At 39.6% G+C, this 15,378-nt stretch overlaps 1 protein-coding gene across 1 annotated transcript in view; it reads right to left on the minus strand.

Annotated features, from left to right (window-relative positions):
- The window catches only part of WDR19 (WD repeat domain 19), a 101,640-nt gene extending 91,315 nt beyond the window's left edge, over window positions 1-10,325 (minus strand). Inside the window, exons 1-5 of the mRNA XM_049886341.1 lie at window positions 10,153-10,325; window positions 6,566-6,657; window positions 6,158-6,223; window positions 3,708-3,833; window positions 1,050-1,165 (exon numbers count right to left, since the gene is read on the minus strand). Of these exons, the coding sequence (XP_049742298.1) occupies window positions 1,050-1,165; window positions 3,708-3,833; window positions 6,158-6,223; window positions 6,566-6,657; window positions 10,153-10,158 (406 nt within the window). The 5' untranslated portion in view covers window positions 10,159-10,325. The remainder of the gene's footprint in view (window positions 1-1,049; window positions 1,166-3,707; window positions 3,834-6,157; window positions 6,224-6,565; window positions 6,658-10,152) is intronic.
- Between the last annotated feature and the right edge of the window lie 5,053 nt (window positions 10,326-15,378).

Consider the following 15,378-nt stretch of genomic DNA (forward strand, 5'->3'; position numbering starts at 1 on the left):
TCTGCTTCTGAAAGATCACAGCCTTGAAAACCCTAGGGAACAGTTCTACTCTGCACATATGGGGTTGTCATGAGTCAGAATTGACTCAAAAACAGCGACTAAGAACAGTAACATAAGTTAGCTGATCAGATATACCTGTAGATAAAGTGAGATACAGAAAATGCCTACAGAGGTCAAATAGACTAATGATTTCACATGGTGAAAAGGAGATTTATGTAACTCAAAAATTTTTGGTTTAATTTTTCAAATGAGATAATGATGTTACTGTTTAGCTGTAGCACTGAAGATTAATATTAAAAATATACATATGTGTAAAATCAATTGGAAATGATTAAGTGTCCTTAATGTATAGGCACCTTCTCAAGTACTTTGTGGGCACCGTTCTCTCCAGAGTTTAATTCCTTTGTAAGCAGTAAGTTATACTTTTCTGGCTACCTGAATGCACTTAAATCCATTAGCTCAACCATTCACCAGCATGATGTTACAATAATTAAAAGAATCACTCTTTTTCTTCATGGGTATTTACTGACCAAATGACCAGAGGTTGGGGCAATCAGATTGAACCAAGAAGGTCAAACAAGGAACAGAACACAGAGGACCTCTAGCTGTATACCCTGAGGCAAATACAACTCATATTCCACACCGAGATTACATAGGTGTTTGGAGAGTGAGGGGTCAGAGTTAGGAATCTAGATTTACTCTGTCCAAGCAGTCATTAAATGTTTTAGTCCATCTGCTAATGTGTTGATATCCATATGAGCTATTCCGTATCTAGAGGTACAATCTGGGTGAGAAAGGGAGAGATGGAAGCCATGCCATTAATGTACTGGCGCCAAAAGGCATAGGCTAACCTTAGAGCAACCTACTGTACGTACCCAGAGAAATTCTTAGTGAAAAGTATAGAGGGAGCTTCTCATTTAGCCAAATGTAAAGCTGGACTGGGAGGGTCTTTATAGTGCAAAATTTTCCTTGCAAAATCAGGGAAATCTGAGGCATTAAAAACTACATTTCTGTAACGCATCTTTAGCAATGTTTCCAGCTATACCTACCAAGGACAGGAATCTTTCGAGATGTCTGACGATTATAAATAAGCAAATTTCCTTTGACAGTTCCAACAGCCAGGAAACTTCCGACCTTTGACCACAGAAGGAAAGACATCTGATCCCTGTAGCATTAAGATATAAATTACTAAACAACTCACAATCATAACTTCTAAATAGGTCTTTTAAAAAGTACTTTATGAATAATTTTAACACCTACTTAAAAGCCAAAGAACAAAGTTACAAGTTCACACTCTAGGACAAAGACTAAGTGCTGAAGACATTTTGGGGAAGCTTTATACGATGATCTTAAAGTCAGTCAGACTTAAAATACAAATATGACTTCAATTCAGTCACGACAGAACTTCAAATTTCATGAGATGAGCCAATTCCAACTCATGGTGACTCCGTGTGTATCAGCGTAGACCTGCCCTCCACAGGATTTCCAATGGCTGATTTTTCAGTAGATCTCCAGGCCTTCCTTGCAAAGCGCCTATAGGTGGACTCAAACCTTCAACCTTTCGATTAGCAGCCAAGTGTGTTAACTGTTTGTACCACCCAGGGATTCCTCTTGATATATAGTTACTTGCCTACCAGTAATAATTGTAACTCTAAATTTGGTTAAAATCTTAATGGATAATGGAACCTCATGCTCTAAAAATATATCCAATACATGATATATTAAATTGGAAAAATCACTGGGAATTCATGACCTTAAAAAAGACATCTTTTCCAACCCTGTCACTACTAAGAGTAGCCCAAAAGCAGGTAGAAAGCACTTTTGTCGCCACCAGGTCTTATGTGCATTCTAGGACTCAGTTTGAGCTTTAATACGACTGCCTGTCAAAGGGAATCAAGGTTCACTGGTGTGCAGTTCATTCCACATATTGGGAAAAGAAGTCACAATGGATCTAAAACAGTAGTTCTCAAAATGTGATCCCAGGACCAGCAGCATCAACATCACCCTGGAACTTGTCAGAAATGCCAATTCTCAGGCCCACCCATACCTAATGAATCAAAAACTCTGGAGATGAGTCCCAGTAATCTGTTTTAATAAGCTCTCCACGTGATTCTGACACAGTTAAATTTCGAGAACCACTGACGGGTGACGCTATTGTTTTTAAAAAGCAGGCTTGTATTCAAGAATATTTAGGGCAGTGATGAAAGGACAAAAGAATAAGCTTAAAGGGCTTCCTCTGGCTAAATTAGGAGAATCTGGGCATTAAAAATGATATATTTAATTGAAACAAGTTGAGTTTGTGAAAGGCCATAAAACCATGATGATACTTGAAAAGAAAAATTAATATAAAGTATATGAAAAGGCAGTTGTAATTAAAGGTGAATATAAGAAAATGTTTAATTAAAAAATTAATTTTGGCAAGCAAGGGAGAATTAATATACCAGGCTTCTCTGATTAAGTATATGTTTTATAAAAGTATCTGTTTCTCTGTTTAAATAAGTGTGGCAGCCATGAAAATGTACCTCTCAGATCTTTGACCATGAGGAATGTAACTGACCAAGGGCGCCTGGACCCAGCCATGCCCGCAGCCAACCCATTTCCAGATTTTCTTGTATACGTTTTGCTTCCTCTTTGGGCTTTCTAGGTGTTCCACTGAAAGCAACTTTTTTTTTTTTTTTTTAATTGTGCTTTAAGTGAAAGTTTACCAATCAAGTCAGGCTCTCATACAAAAATGTATATATACCTAGCTATGTACTCCTAGTTGCTCACCCCCAGAGACAGCACACTCCTCCTCTTCACTCTACATTCCCCATATCCATTCAGTCAGCTCCTGTCCCCCTCTACCTTCTCATGTCACCTCCAGACCGGAGCTGCCCACATTGTCTCATGTGTCTACTTGAGCCAAGAAGCTCACTCCTCACCAGTATCATTTTCTGTCTTACAGTCCAGTCCAATCCCTGTCTGAAGAGTTGGCTTTGGGAATGGTTCCGATCTTGGGCTAACAGAAGGTCTGGGGACCACAACCTCTGGGGTCCTTCTAGTCTCAGTCAGACCATCAAGTCTGGTCTTTTTATGAGAATTTGAGGTCTGCATCCCACTGTTCTCCTGCTCCATCAGGGATTCACGGCTGTGTTCCCTGTCAGGGCAGTCATCAGTTGTAGCTGGGCACCATCTAGTTCTTCTGCTCTTAGGCTGATATAGTCTCTGATTTATGTGGCCCTTTCTGTCTCTTGGGCTCATAATTACCATGTGTCTTTGGTGTTCTTCATTCTCCTTTGCTGCAGGTGGGTTGAGACCAATTGATGCATCTTAGATGGCCGCTTGCTAGTGTTTAAGATCCCAGATGCCACTCACCAAAGTGCGATGCAGAATGTTTTCTTAATACATTTTCTTATGCCAGTTGACCTAGATGTCCCCTGAAACCAGGGTCCCCAGACCCTCACCCCTGCCACTCTGGCCTTCGAAGTGGAAAGCAACTTTTTTTATAGAAACTACTTACATTTCACAATTTTAACAATTTTATTCTAAATAATTGGGTAGGTTTAGTAGAATGATTATACAGAACAATAAATGAAATAAATTACTTCTTTTATAAGAAAATGACACATCAATGTATCTTTAAAAGGAAAGTAGTAAGTATTGCTAGCATCAAATCTACAACTCATCATGTTTGTGAAGATTTAAAAAATAAAAGAAGTTATCCTTACCTCATGCCACTGTCTAGCTGGCTGGTTTTACTTGTGTTGGCATCCCACAGATAAATGCAACTAGATTTCTCAGCAATCACTGCTAGGATATCTCCATCTTTATCCCAATCCATAGCAACACAGTTACTTTTTTAAAAAGAGAGCAAAACATCACTACGCATTTTTTAAAAGTAGAGAAAAGAAACTTAAATACTCATATACTCGTGATTTTTGTCTATAACATGACCATTGAATCTATTTTGAATAAGTCATAAACTTGTTAAAGTGAGAAATACAACTCACTATTCACCCCTTGGGATAATACTAACTTGAGTTTTTTGTTGTTGTTGAGGGGATGGAAAGAGTTCTATTTTAAATACCATTTTAATATACTGTAGTAAATATAATTATACACGATAAGTTAACAGATTTTCTTTAATCCTATAAAGAACCTGATCCTTTGGTAAGACAAACTCATCAAACACCTGTACAAATGAATCATATCTGGAATCAAGAGATAATTTGTACAATCAAATTTTGAAAGGTTATTTTTGATTTACAGAAAGAGAAGGTACTGATAAGAAATGAAGCGATAGCTAGATAAATTGAGTATAAAACAGGTTAAGGCTAGGTAAATGCAGGATTGCAAAACAGTGAAAACAGTGAATTCTGAAGTAGTGAATAAGAAATGTTATTTTCATTTTATATCTTGGTGGAATAAGAAGTGTGATTCGGTTAAGATGAGAACATAATTATACATAGGAAATGTTCTCTTCAACATGGCTTTGGCGATTTAAAATTATTCCAAAAATTTTATCATACTTTGAAAATTTCCCTGAGGATTGACCTTTTCTTCTCTGATGCTATCTTTCATTTTGAGACTCTTTGTTCTTGGGTGTTTGCTAAATCATGCTTGATTTACCCTTAAGACAGTTGAGAATTACTTCAATTATCTTCTTCTGCAAACTGCAAAAATATGCTTTGGGATCTTAATTTTCTATAATAGTCTCAAATTTTGGGAATATGGAAGAGGGACGCTTTCAAATTATTGACAGAATCATTTTTCAATTAAAGATTGAATATATAACAGCATTTTATTTATCTGGAGATTGTCAGTCAAATTCAATTACTATGAATACAGCAAAGAATTCAGAAGTAAAGAAATTAAGCCATTATGTAACCAAAATAGATGTCACAGAAATCATGCAATAAAACTCATACAATTTACTGGAAGATGTTTTAAGCCTGGTGCCATACTAGTTAAAAGCTACGGCTGCTAACCAAAAGGTCAGCCGTTCAAATCCCCCAGGTACTCCTTGGAAACCCTACGGGGCAGTTCTACTCTGTCCTATAGGGCCCCTATGAGTCAGAATCGACTCGACAGCAGTGGCTTTGGTTTTTGGTTATTTTATTTTAGACATAATCATAACTACCCTGACTTCTGTTTCCCAGAATACAGAAACCAAGTATCAATTAAGACAGCAATGAGAAATGCCAAAATAGTGGCCATAGATGTGTGGAGCACACCGGGAAGTAGAAAAGGCTATAGAGACTGAAAAAGGAAACAAACTGATTTCAGAGATGGTGGCAATATAGAAAGCAGACATGAATTCATAAAGCGTAAGGCCACAATAGGTGAGGGACTTTATACACCTTAATGCCCATTGGTGGTGTGATGGCTAAGAGATACGGCTGCTAACCAAAAGGTCAGCAGTTTGAATCTACCAGGTGCTCCTTGGAAACCCTATGGGACAGTTCTACTCTGTTCTATAGGGTCGCTATGTGTCGGGATTGACTGGACAGCAATGGGTTTGGTTTTTTTTTTTTTTTAATGCCCAATGAAAATATCAGTAGAATAGCAAATACTGGTAATGATTACAATGAATCATCAAAAATAGCTAAATTATGCTTAGTGTAATCCAGAATTATTCCTTGAAGGGGATAAAATATTCACCCTTTAAGAAGTATCTGGAAAGTAATGATTTTCCAACAATTTACTAGAGAGGAAATATTAAAGTAGCTGTAGGCTTAAGTTCCTGCCTATACAAACACTAACGTGTGTTTTTAATTAAATGAGAATTCTTTCATATGTACTCATTTACAGTCTTGCCTTAAAGTTTCCTTGTGAATGTGAGTTTTATCAATATAAATCTCTAACTTAATATGCTATGTATCTGCATACTTCATTAAAACCAAAAAAACCAAATCCATTGCCATCAAGTCGATTCCGACTCATACTGACCCTACAAGATAGAGCAGAACTGCCCCATAGAGTTTCCAAGAAGCGCCTGGTGGATTCGAACGGCTGATCTTTTGGTTACCAGTTGTATCACTTAACCATTACGCCACCAGGGTTTCCAACATATTTCATTAACTACTTAAAAATTCTATTTGATTATAGTTAAAAAACAGTTCTTTCATCTTTTAGGTAACAAAGCTTAAAAACGTCTTTGACTTGCCTCTGTACTTACCCAGGTAAGTTAATTTCACTTCTTTTTTGACCATGGCGATCAAAGATTTTCACAATATGATTAGCTCTAAAAGCAATTAGAACACAAAGATATGATTAAGATGCTTTTTATTTATTTCTTTACACACCTTAATAACTTACATAAAAAAATTAAGCCACCACTCAAGTGATTTCAGTATTTGCTCATAATAGTTTGGTAATTTGTATCTAAACAGTTATTACTTTTTAATAATTACTTTACCAGGGAAAAGGTGCTTTGAGCTGTGACGTCAATGGAAGTGAACATATTCCTTTTCCCACCATACAGCTGTCGCACAAGAACGTCTACTGAATTAAATGGTGTGATCATGTGGGCATACATCTATCTAGAGTCAGGACGAGTTACTTAAAACATTCATTGGTTTCTTACCCTGTTACTGCAAGGTAGTTTCCTGATGTTTTTTGCCAGGTGAATCGTATTGGTGTGCCAAGCAATGTCTTTTCTTGCAGTGAGAAAACACGCTAAAAAAAGAGAGACACAGACTTTTATATTTTCAAAACATATACAGTTTAGGTTGGCCCTGGTGGCACAGTGGTTAAGAATTTGGCTGCTAACCAAAAGGTCAGCAGTTCAAATCTATAGCTGCTCCTTCGAAACCCTATGGGGCAGGTCTACTTTGTCCTATACAATTGCTGTGAGTCCAAATTGACTCGATGGCAATGGGTTTTGGTTTAGATACAATTAAGGGTTGACTAGAAAAGAATGTGAAAACCTGATCATGAAAACAGCAAGATTCGGAATGGCGAAGGCTTGTAAAAGAGCTGATCCAAAAGAGGTTAACAACATAGCAAACAAACAGAACAACCAGTCAACCAACCAACCAACACACCACTATCTAGTTGGTACAGTATGGATCTCAAGACAGAGAAGATCCAGTAACATTTTTCCTTATGAATGTCTTTGAATGTTAATTTTATTTTAAAAAACATAATTTTTTTAATAGATGTTTAGGATTAAAATAATTTAAGCTTGAATTTTATTAATTATCACGTGACTTTTATCAGTGGCACAGCTGTTTTTTTATTAAATTTGATTTAACAATATTGTTGTTTTAAAAATCTTAACCATGATAGAAATACAAAATGTCACTACTTCCTTCAGGAGTCCCATGGTGGTGTAAATTGTTAAGCACTTGGATATTAACTGAGAGGTTGGTGCTTTGAACCTACCCAGAGGTGCCTGGGAAGAAAGGCCTGGTGATCTGCTTAAAAGGTCATAGTCATAAAAAGCCTATGGAGGACAGTTCTACTCTGCAACACATGGGGTCACCATGAGTTGGAATCAGCTCCACTGGAACTGGATACTTCCTTGAAAATTGTTTCTCCTTTTACCCATTGGTTAAAGATTAAGTGTTTAATCTGGCTATTGGGCCAACAGGGTATCAGTTGAAAAACCATTCTTTTCTCCTCACTAGACCATCTAGAACTGTGGTATCCAATATGGTAGCCACAAGCCACATGTAGCTATTGAGCACCTGATTGAAATGTGGGTAGTCCAAATTTTGATACACTGTATGTATAAAATACATATCGGATTTCAAAGACATGACAAAAATAATGTAAACTACCTCACTGATAATATTTATATTCATGACATGTTGAAATGATAATATTTTTGGTATATTGGGTTAAATTAAATATTAAAATTAATTTTACCTGTCTGAAGTTTTTTAACATGGCTACTAAAATTTTTAATTACATTGGCTTTCATTATATTTATGTTAAACAGGAACACAGAGCTCAGTGAGAAAATTTAGATTTAATATTATTAAAGGTATGATGCCTATATCATGTTGTTGTTGTTAGGGGCCGTCGAGTTGGTTCTGACTCATAGCAACCTTATGCGCAACAGAATGAAACACTGCCCAGTCCTGCACCATCCTTACAATCATTGTTAGCCTTGAGCTCATTGTTGCAGCCACTGTGTCAATCCACCTTGTTGAGGGTCTTCCTCTTTTCCGCTGACCCTGTACTCTGCCAAGCATGATGTCCTTCTCCAGGGACAGATCCCTCCTGACAACATGTCCAAAGTATGTAAGATGCAGTCTCGCCATCCTTGCCTCTAAGGAGCATTCTGGCCGCACTTCTTCCAAGACAGGTTTGTTCGTTCTTTTGGCAGTCCATGGTATATTCAATATTCTTCGCCAACACCACAATTCGAAGGCGTCAACTCTTCTTTGATCTTCCTTATTCATTGTCCCCACGTATCTGTCAGTTTGTCATACTGTGGGGGCTTGTGTGTTGCTGTGATGCTGGAAGCTATGCCACCAGTATTCAGATACCAACAGGGTCAGTCACCCATGGAGGACAGGTTTCAGCTGAGCTTCCAGACTAAGACAGGCTAGGAAGAAGGACCCTGCAGTCTGCTTCTGAAAAGCTTTAGCCAGTGAAAACCTTATGAATAGCCTATATCATAGGAATATGAAATTTAGATAGGACTACAGGAGACTTAACAGTTTGAGTTGCAACACAAAACTCTTCCAATACTCAGACACTGATCAATGAACATTTTATATGCCAAAGATGAAATCCATCTCTGTTGAAAATATACACGAGCTATCCAAAACTAAACCCACTGCCGTAGAGTGGATTACTCATAATGACCCTACAGGACACAGTAAAACTGCCCCATATATTTTCCAAGGCTGCAAATCTTTATGGAAGCAGACTGTCACATCTTTCTCCCCTAGAGTGGCCGATGGGTTCCAACTGCAACCTTTCAGTTAGCAGCCCAGCACTTAACCACTGCACCACCAGGGTTTCTTACCTGTGTTACAATCACAGGTACGCCCAGGTTTGTTTTTTTTTTTTTTTTAAGACACTCTTGAAGAAGAATACGAAAACATCTCACTTTTGCAAATTTTACAAAAACATATGACCACATTGCCCTGAAACTTGACCTTCTCTACTTTCACAGCAGACCTGCCTCTGGCTGCGAACTTACATATAATTTTTCTTCAGCGGAGCTATATAGATGCTCCATATACAGTGCAGAGGAGAAAGTGCTAGCATTACAACCAGAAAAACTAAGATTTAAGTTTTAACTCTTCCTGCTACAGAATCCCCAATTATAAAACTGCAATAATAATATCTCACTTAAAGTACCTCATAACTTGCAAAGTGATTTTAAAAATGTGAGTTATGTTTATCAGTCCGTCAATCTCAATTTCCATACTAACAGCCACGCAGAAGCATTAGGATGTATAGAACAATTTTTTTAAATGTGAGCTTTCCATTCCTCGGCCAGATCAAGGCAGGGTGGTGTTGCTGAGGTAAAGTGGAAGGGTAAATGAGCTATAGCCAGTGACCTGGGAGTGGGGTTCACTAGAAGCCCAAGCCTAGAAACCGTGTGTGCAGAGGACGACACACATGAACGTGAGAACTGCGTGTGAAGGTGCAGATGTCTCCGTGAATAATGTACACTCGCCACCAGAGGATCTGTAAATTGGACTATCACAGACAATACAATTTGAAATTATTCTTTAGAGGTTTCTCACTTTTTTTAGGTGGTGTAACTGAGGCGTTGAGCAATTGTGCGGCTTGCAAGGTTTAGCTGCAAGAAATGAGGCAGCTAGTGACACGTGGGAGTGACACCCGATCGAGTCTACTTCACCGAGACCCTCCAAACGCATTCACGACCAGATCTTTCCGCCTTGCGAAGTTCGAGGTCTCTTGAGATCCAGTCTGTCCATTTCCGGCCGTGGCGGAGTTCCCTCTTCCCACACCACCCATTCGCGGTCCCAGAAATGAGGCCTCCCTCTCCGCCCCTGTGTTTTCTTTCTTTTCCTCTTGTTCCTTTAACTTCGTCCCCGCCCTCCCCCATCTCTAGTCACGCAGTTGGGAAGACAGAGGAAGACACACAGCCCTCTCCTCAAATTGATGCTTGGCCGGCTTAGAGAAGGGCCAGTGGTCGCGTTATTCCTGCCCCCGCCCTCCCGGGGTTTTTAAGTTATTTACCTTCATCTCAAAGCTCTAGCAGCCGCGCGATGCAGCGTGTGCGCAAGCGCACTCCGTCTCCTCCAAGAAGGCTACCGCGTTCGTGTCACCCAGGAGACCGCACGACCAGCGACCAATCAACGAGCGCTGTCTGATGGGAGGCGCCTCGCGAAGCAGGATACCGCGCAGGGATGAGCGCTTGACTCTTCGCAAAGGCGGGTGGGAGGTGTGGGCTAGAATCACGTGATGTCAGCGGGGCGCTAGGACGTCTACTTCCTGACTGAGCTCTGATTGGATGAGCCTCAGAGACTCGCCCCCACCGGAGGCGGGCTCTGAGCTCCGAAAAGGCGCCCCGGTAGATTTTGGCCCACCAATACTATTATACCAGCTGTAGTATTTGTGCTTCACTATTTAGAGTATGAAAGTACATCTTTTGCCGAAATAGTGAAACAATCCGTCTTTTTTCAAAATCAGGAAGGACCATGATTTACTTAGAGAAAATTAAATGACTAACTTAAAATAACTAATGATGAATGCGACGTCATGATAACGGACAAGGATTGAAGTTGTCAAGGATTTCATTTTACTTGGATCCACAGTCAGCGCTCATGGAAGCAGCAGTCAAGACATTAAATGACATATTGCACTGGGCAAATCTTCTGCAAAAGACTTCTTCGAGCTGTTAAAAAGCAAACATGTCACCTTGAGGACTAAGGTGCACCTGACCCAATCCATCATGTTTTCAGTGGCCTCATATGCGTGTGAAAGTTCTACAGTGAATAAGGAAGACCAGAGAACTGATGTGTTTGAAGTATGGTGTTGGCAAGGAATACCATGGACTGGCAGAAGAACGAACAAATCTGTCTTGGAAGAAGTACAGCCAGAATGCCCCTTAGAAGTGAGGCTGACAAGACTTTGTCTCACCTACTTGGGACATGTTATTAGGAGGGATCAGTCCTTGGAGAAGGACATCGTGCTTCATAAAGTAGAGAGTTAGTGAAAAAGAGGAAGACCGTTCACAAAATGGATTGACACAGTGTCTGCAACAATGGGCTCAAACATGGCAACAATTGTGAGGATGGTAGAGGACCCAGCAGTGTTTTGTCCTATTGTATGAGTCACTATGAGTCAGAACCGACCTAACGGCACCTAACAACAACAACAATGATGGATATTCCCAGATTCTTATGTAGGATGCTGTTCCCATGCACTGGGGTTTTCAGTTAGGTTAATTTTTAAATTTTTACTTTAATGATTCTGCGGCCATTCAGGGAATACTAAAGCTGAGGACATTTCTCTGCTGCAGGGTATATTTTATGTATCTTTAGATGTCTAAATTTAGGTGTGAAATCTGCACATTAAAATGGAGATGTCTTTACTACGTGATTGGGTGAAGGGGAGGAATGTTAGAGGAGTAAAATTCAGAAATTGTCCACTTACATGGTAATATTTAAAGCAGAAGGAATGGGACCATTAAGGTTCAGGGAGAAATCCATATGTAGAGAAAGAAAATTATGCCGGAAAAATTAAAATTAGGAGAGTATGAAGTCCTGCAAGCCAGGGAGAAGCTATTCAAGAGATTCGAAGTAGATGTACACTTTGAAAAACTATTGGATTTGGCTAGGAAAAAGAAGTTAATATAAGAGTGATAGGGTAAGGATGAATATCACAAGTTAAATGAAGTCAGTTTATTTACAGATATTAGGCAACTAAGCTTCCTGAAAGGAGCCCTGGCAGTGCAATGGTTAAGAGCTTGGCTGCTAATCAAAAAGTTGTCAGTTCGAATCTACCAGCTGCTCCTTGGAAACCCTGTGGAGCAGTTCTACTCTGTCCTATAGGGTCACTATGAGTCAGAATCCACTCAACAGCAATGGATTTGGCTTTTGGTCTTTTGGTTTTAGGCTTCCTGATGGTGAGACCTGAATGGTAATTCTTGAAGAAATTAGCAGCCTGCAAAAGCTTAGATTATTTATTTATTTTAGCCTTAAGCAAAAATGTAGAGTCAAAATAATAGGTCCTCCAAAAATTTAAATTGAGTCATTGTGCTTACCTATAGCAGACAGTACCAGGCAGTGTTTCATTCTGTTGTGCAAAGGGTCACTATGAGTTGGAACCAACTCTACAGCACCTAACAGCAGCGACAACATAGCAGACAGTTACTTATCAAAACTCTAGTTTAAAAATTCATAGACTTTCTTGGCTTTTTAGCTAATTGAGTGCCAAACTCTGCCTGTATTCATATTCAGCCCATTCACCCAGTCCCGCATTTGAGGAATCCAGGGCCACTGGCCCACAATTGAATGTAAAGCATTGTGTATTTGCATATGTGTGTGTTTGGTAAAGTAAACCAGTTTGGTAAAGTAGAAAACCAAAAACCAAACCAAACCCACCACCTCCGAGTCGATTCTGACTCATAGCAACCCTACAGAGGGTCGGCAAAAATAAGGAAAACTCTCAATGTGATTGAGTGATGTAGTAACTGCAATAGTAGAGTCAAACATACCAACGATCATGATCAGGAAGATGGTGCAGGACTGTGCAATGTTTCATTCCGTTATACATAAGGTGACCATAAGTCAGAGCCAACTCAATGGCAGCTAACAACAACTACAACATTTTTTTTGCTGTTGTGTTTATTGTAAATATATGTGTAACAAAGCACTTGCCATTTCAACAGTCTTCGCATGTACAGTTCAGTGACAATAATTATGTCCATCGTGTTGCAACAACAACGTGTTTTACTGGGAGCGTTTCCACCAAATTCTCAAGTGGATCTGTAACCTAAAAAAAGATCAAGACCATAACTGTTATTCCATACCACACTTAGGGGCATGAGTTTCATTCTTTAGGCTTTGGAAAACCACTGCTGGGTTTTCAAGAAGAGTGCTGTGATCTTCAAAAAGATTATTCTGGCAGCAATGTGAAAAATATTTGTTGGAGATGAGATTGGAGGAGGGAAACATAAGGACAATGATATACTCCAAGGGGACAATGGTGGGCCCCAACAAGTCGTCACAAGTAGAGGAAATAAAGTTGGAAGTCCACTGAGGCCAAGGTGGCTGGAGTTTGCATGGCAGAGTACTGGAGAGGAGAGAGTTTCACAAAGAGAAAGCACCAGAGATCTGCAGAGGGTGCCCCTTAAAGTCTTCCCTGAGTACTGATCAGGACATGCTTGTAAGGAAACTAGTCAAGGCAGCAATTCTCAGAGTTCACACAAGACTGAGAACAGTTCCTGTTCCCACCAGCTAGAGTATATCAGTTGTTGTCAAGTCAGCTCTGACTCATGGCTACCCCATGTAGTAGAACTGTGCTCCACGGGATTTTCAATGACTGATTTTTCAGAAGTAGATCACCAGGCCTTTCTTCCGAGGTGTCTCTGGGTGGACTCGAACCTCCAAACTTTTGCTTAGCAGCTGAGCACATTAACAATTTGCACCACCCAGAGACCAGCCAGAGTATAAAACCTCACAATTCATGGGGCGTTGAGTAGAGTATGCAGAAAGGCTTTATTCAATATTAGGGAAAAATTAGTTGTAGACTAATCTTGCCTCTGGTCTTGCCTAGCAAAGCTTTTAAAAAAGACCCAAAAGAATCAAATTGTTACCAAAGTTTAATCCTTTAAAGGGTAATTTTGTGTGTGTGTGTGATGCCTGTTTTTTCACTGATGAAATGGTTGCTGAGTCATTGTTTGCTGGTAATTTTTTATTATTTTAAAAAATGGGCTGCCAGTTGCAAACAGGCCACATCAGTACCATGATCCATGAAGTATATCACAAACGCAGTACGTATCAGTACTATGGCCCAGGAAGAGTATAAAAAAATGTCATCAGGGAAATGAGCACTTTATAAAAGATATCAGGGAGGTGACTAATACAAGCAGGCCATCTTTGTCATGTGTTCCGTGAAGCAGATCACACATGCAGTACATATCGGTACGACGACCCAGGAAGTGCATCACAAACTGTTTTCACCTCCAAAATAATTCACTTGCTTGACTATTTCTGAATGCTGGAGTAGTATCTTCCCCAAAACACAAAGAAAATAGTAAACATCCTTGCAAGACTTATCTGGCTGTACAGAAGCCAAAAGACACAAAAGTTTTGCACAGTCATTCCTCCAGAATCATCACCTCATGCGAATGGCTCTCAACACTCAAATGCAGCGCAAACCAACTTCCTTCTTTTTAGGCAGTTGCACCAGTACCTGCCACAACACCAGAATGTACTAAAGTGGCTCAAATGCCTGCCAATAAACCTCCAGGGGCAGAAAATGTCAGTGGTAGTTTCATCTACCACTATGAATGAGTTAATTGTGTTTCAGTTAAGTTCAAGAAGACTTACAGTAATACAGAAACATACAGTACTAAAAAGGTAAGGAGCCCAGGTGGCACAGTGGTTAAGAGCTTGGCTGCCAACCAAAAGGTAGGCAGTTCAAATCCACCAGCTGCTCCTTAGAAACCCTATGGGACAGTTCTACTCTGTCCTATAACGTTGCTCTGAGTCAGAATTGACAGTTTCAACTTGAACTTGCATGTGAGCAATTGATAGCCTGTTCCACAGTCAGCCCCTGGCCTTGTTCTGACTAATGATATTGAGCTTTTCCATGGTCTCTTTCCACAGATGTAATTGATTTGATTCCTGTGTATTCCATCTGGGGACGTCCATGTGTATAGTCACTGTATATGTTGGTGAAAAAAGGTATTTGCAATAAAGAAGCCGTTGGTCCTGCAAAATTCTAACATGCTGTCTATAGAACAATATCTATCAAAATTTCTATCACCAGGGCCATATTTTCCAACTACTGATCCTTCTTCTCTGTCTCCAACTTTTGCATTCCAGTCACCAGTAATTATTAATGCATCCTGATTGCATGTTCAATCAATTTCAGACTGCAGAAGTTAATAAAAATCTTCATTTTCTTCATCTTTGGCCTTAGTGGTTGGTACATAAGTTTGAATAATAATAGTCGTATTAACTGGTCTTCCTTGTAGTTGTATGGATGCTACCCTGTCGCAGACAGTGTTGTACTTCAGGATAGATCTTGAAATATTCTTTTTGACAATGAATGCAGTGCCATTCCTCTTTAATTTGTCATTCCTGGCATAGTACCCAAAAAACCCAGTGCCGTCGAGTCGGTTCTGACTCATAGCGACCCTATAGGACAGAGTAGAACTGCCCCATAGAGTTTCCAAGGAGCACCTGGCATAGTAGACCACATAATTATCTGGTCCAAAATGGCCAATACCAG

This window comes from Elephas maximus, chromosome 5 (assembly GCF_024166365.1).
Source record: "Elephas maximus indicus isolate mEleMax1 chromosome 5, mEleMax1 primary haplotype, whole genome shotgun sequence".
NCBI lineage: Eukaryota > Metazoa > Chordata > Mammalia > Proboscidea > Elephantidae > Elephas > Elephas maximus.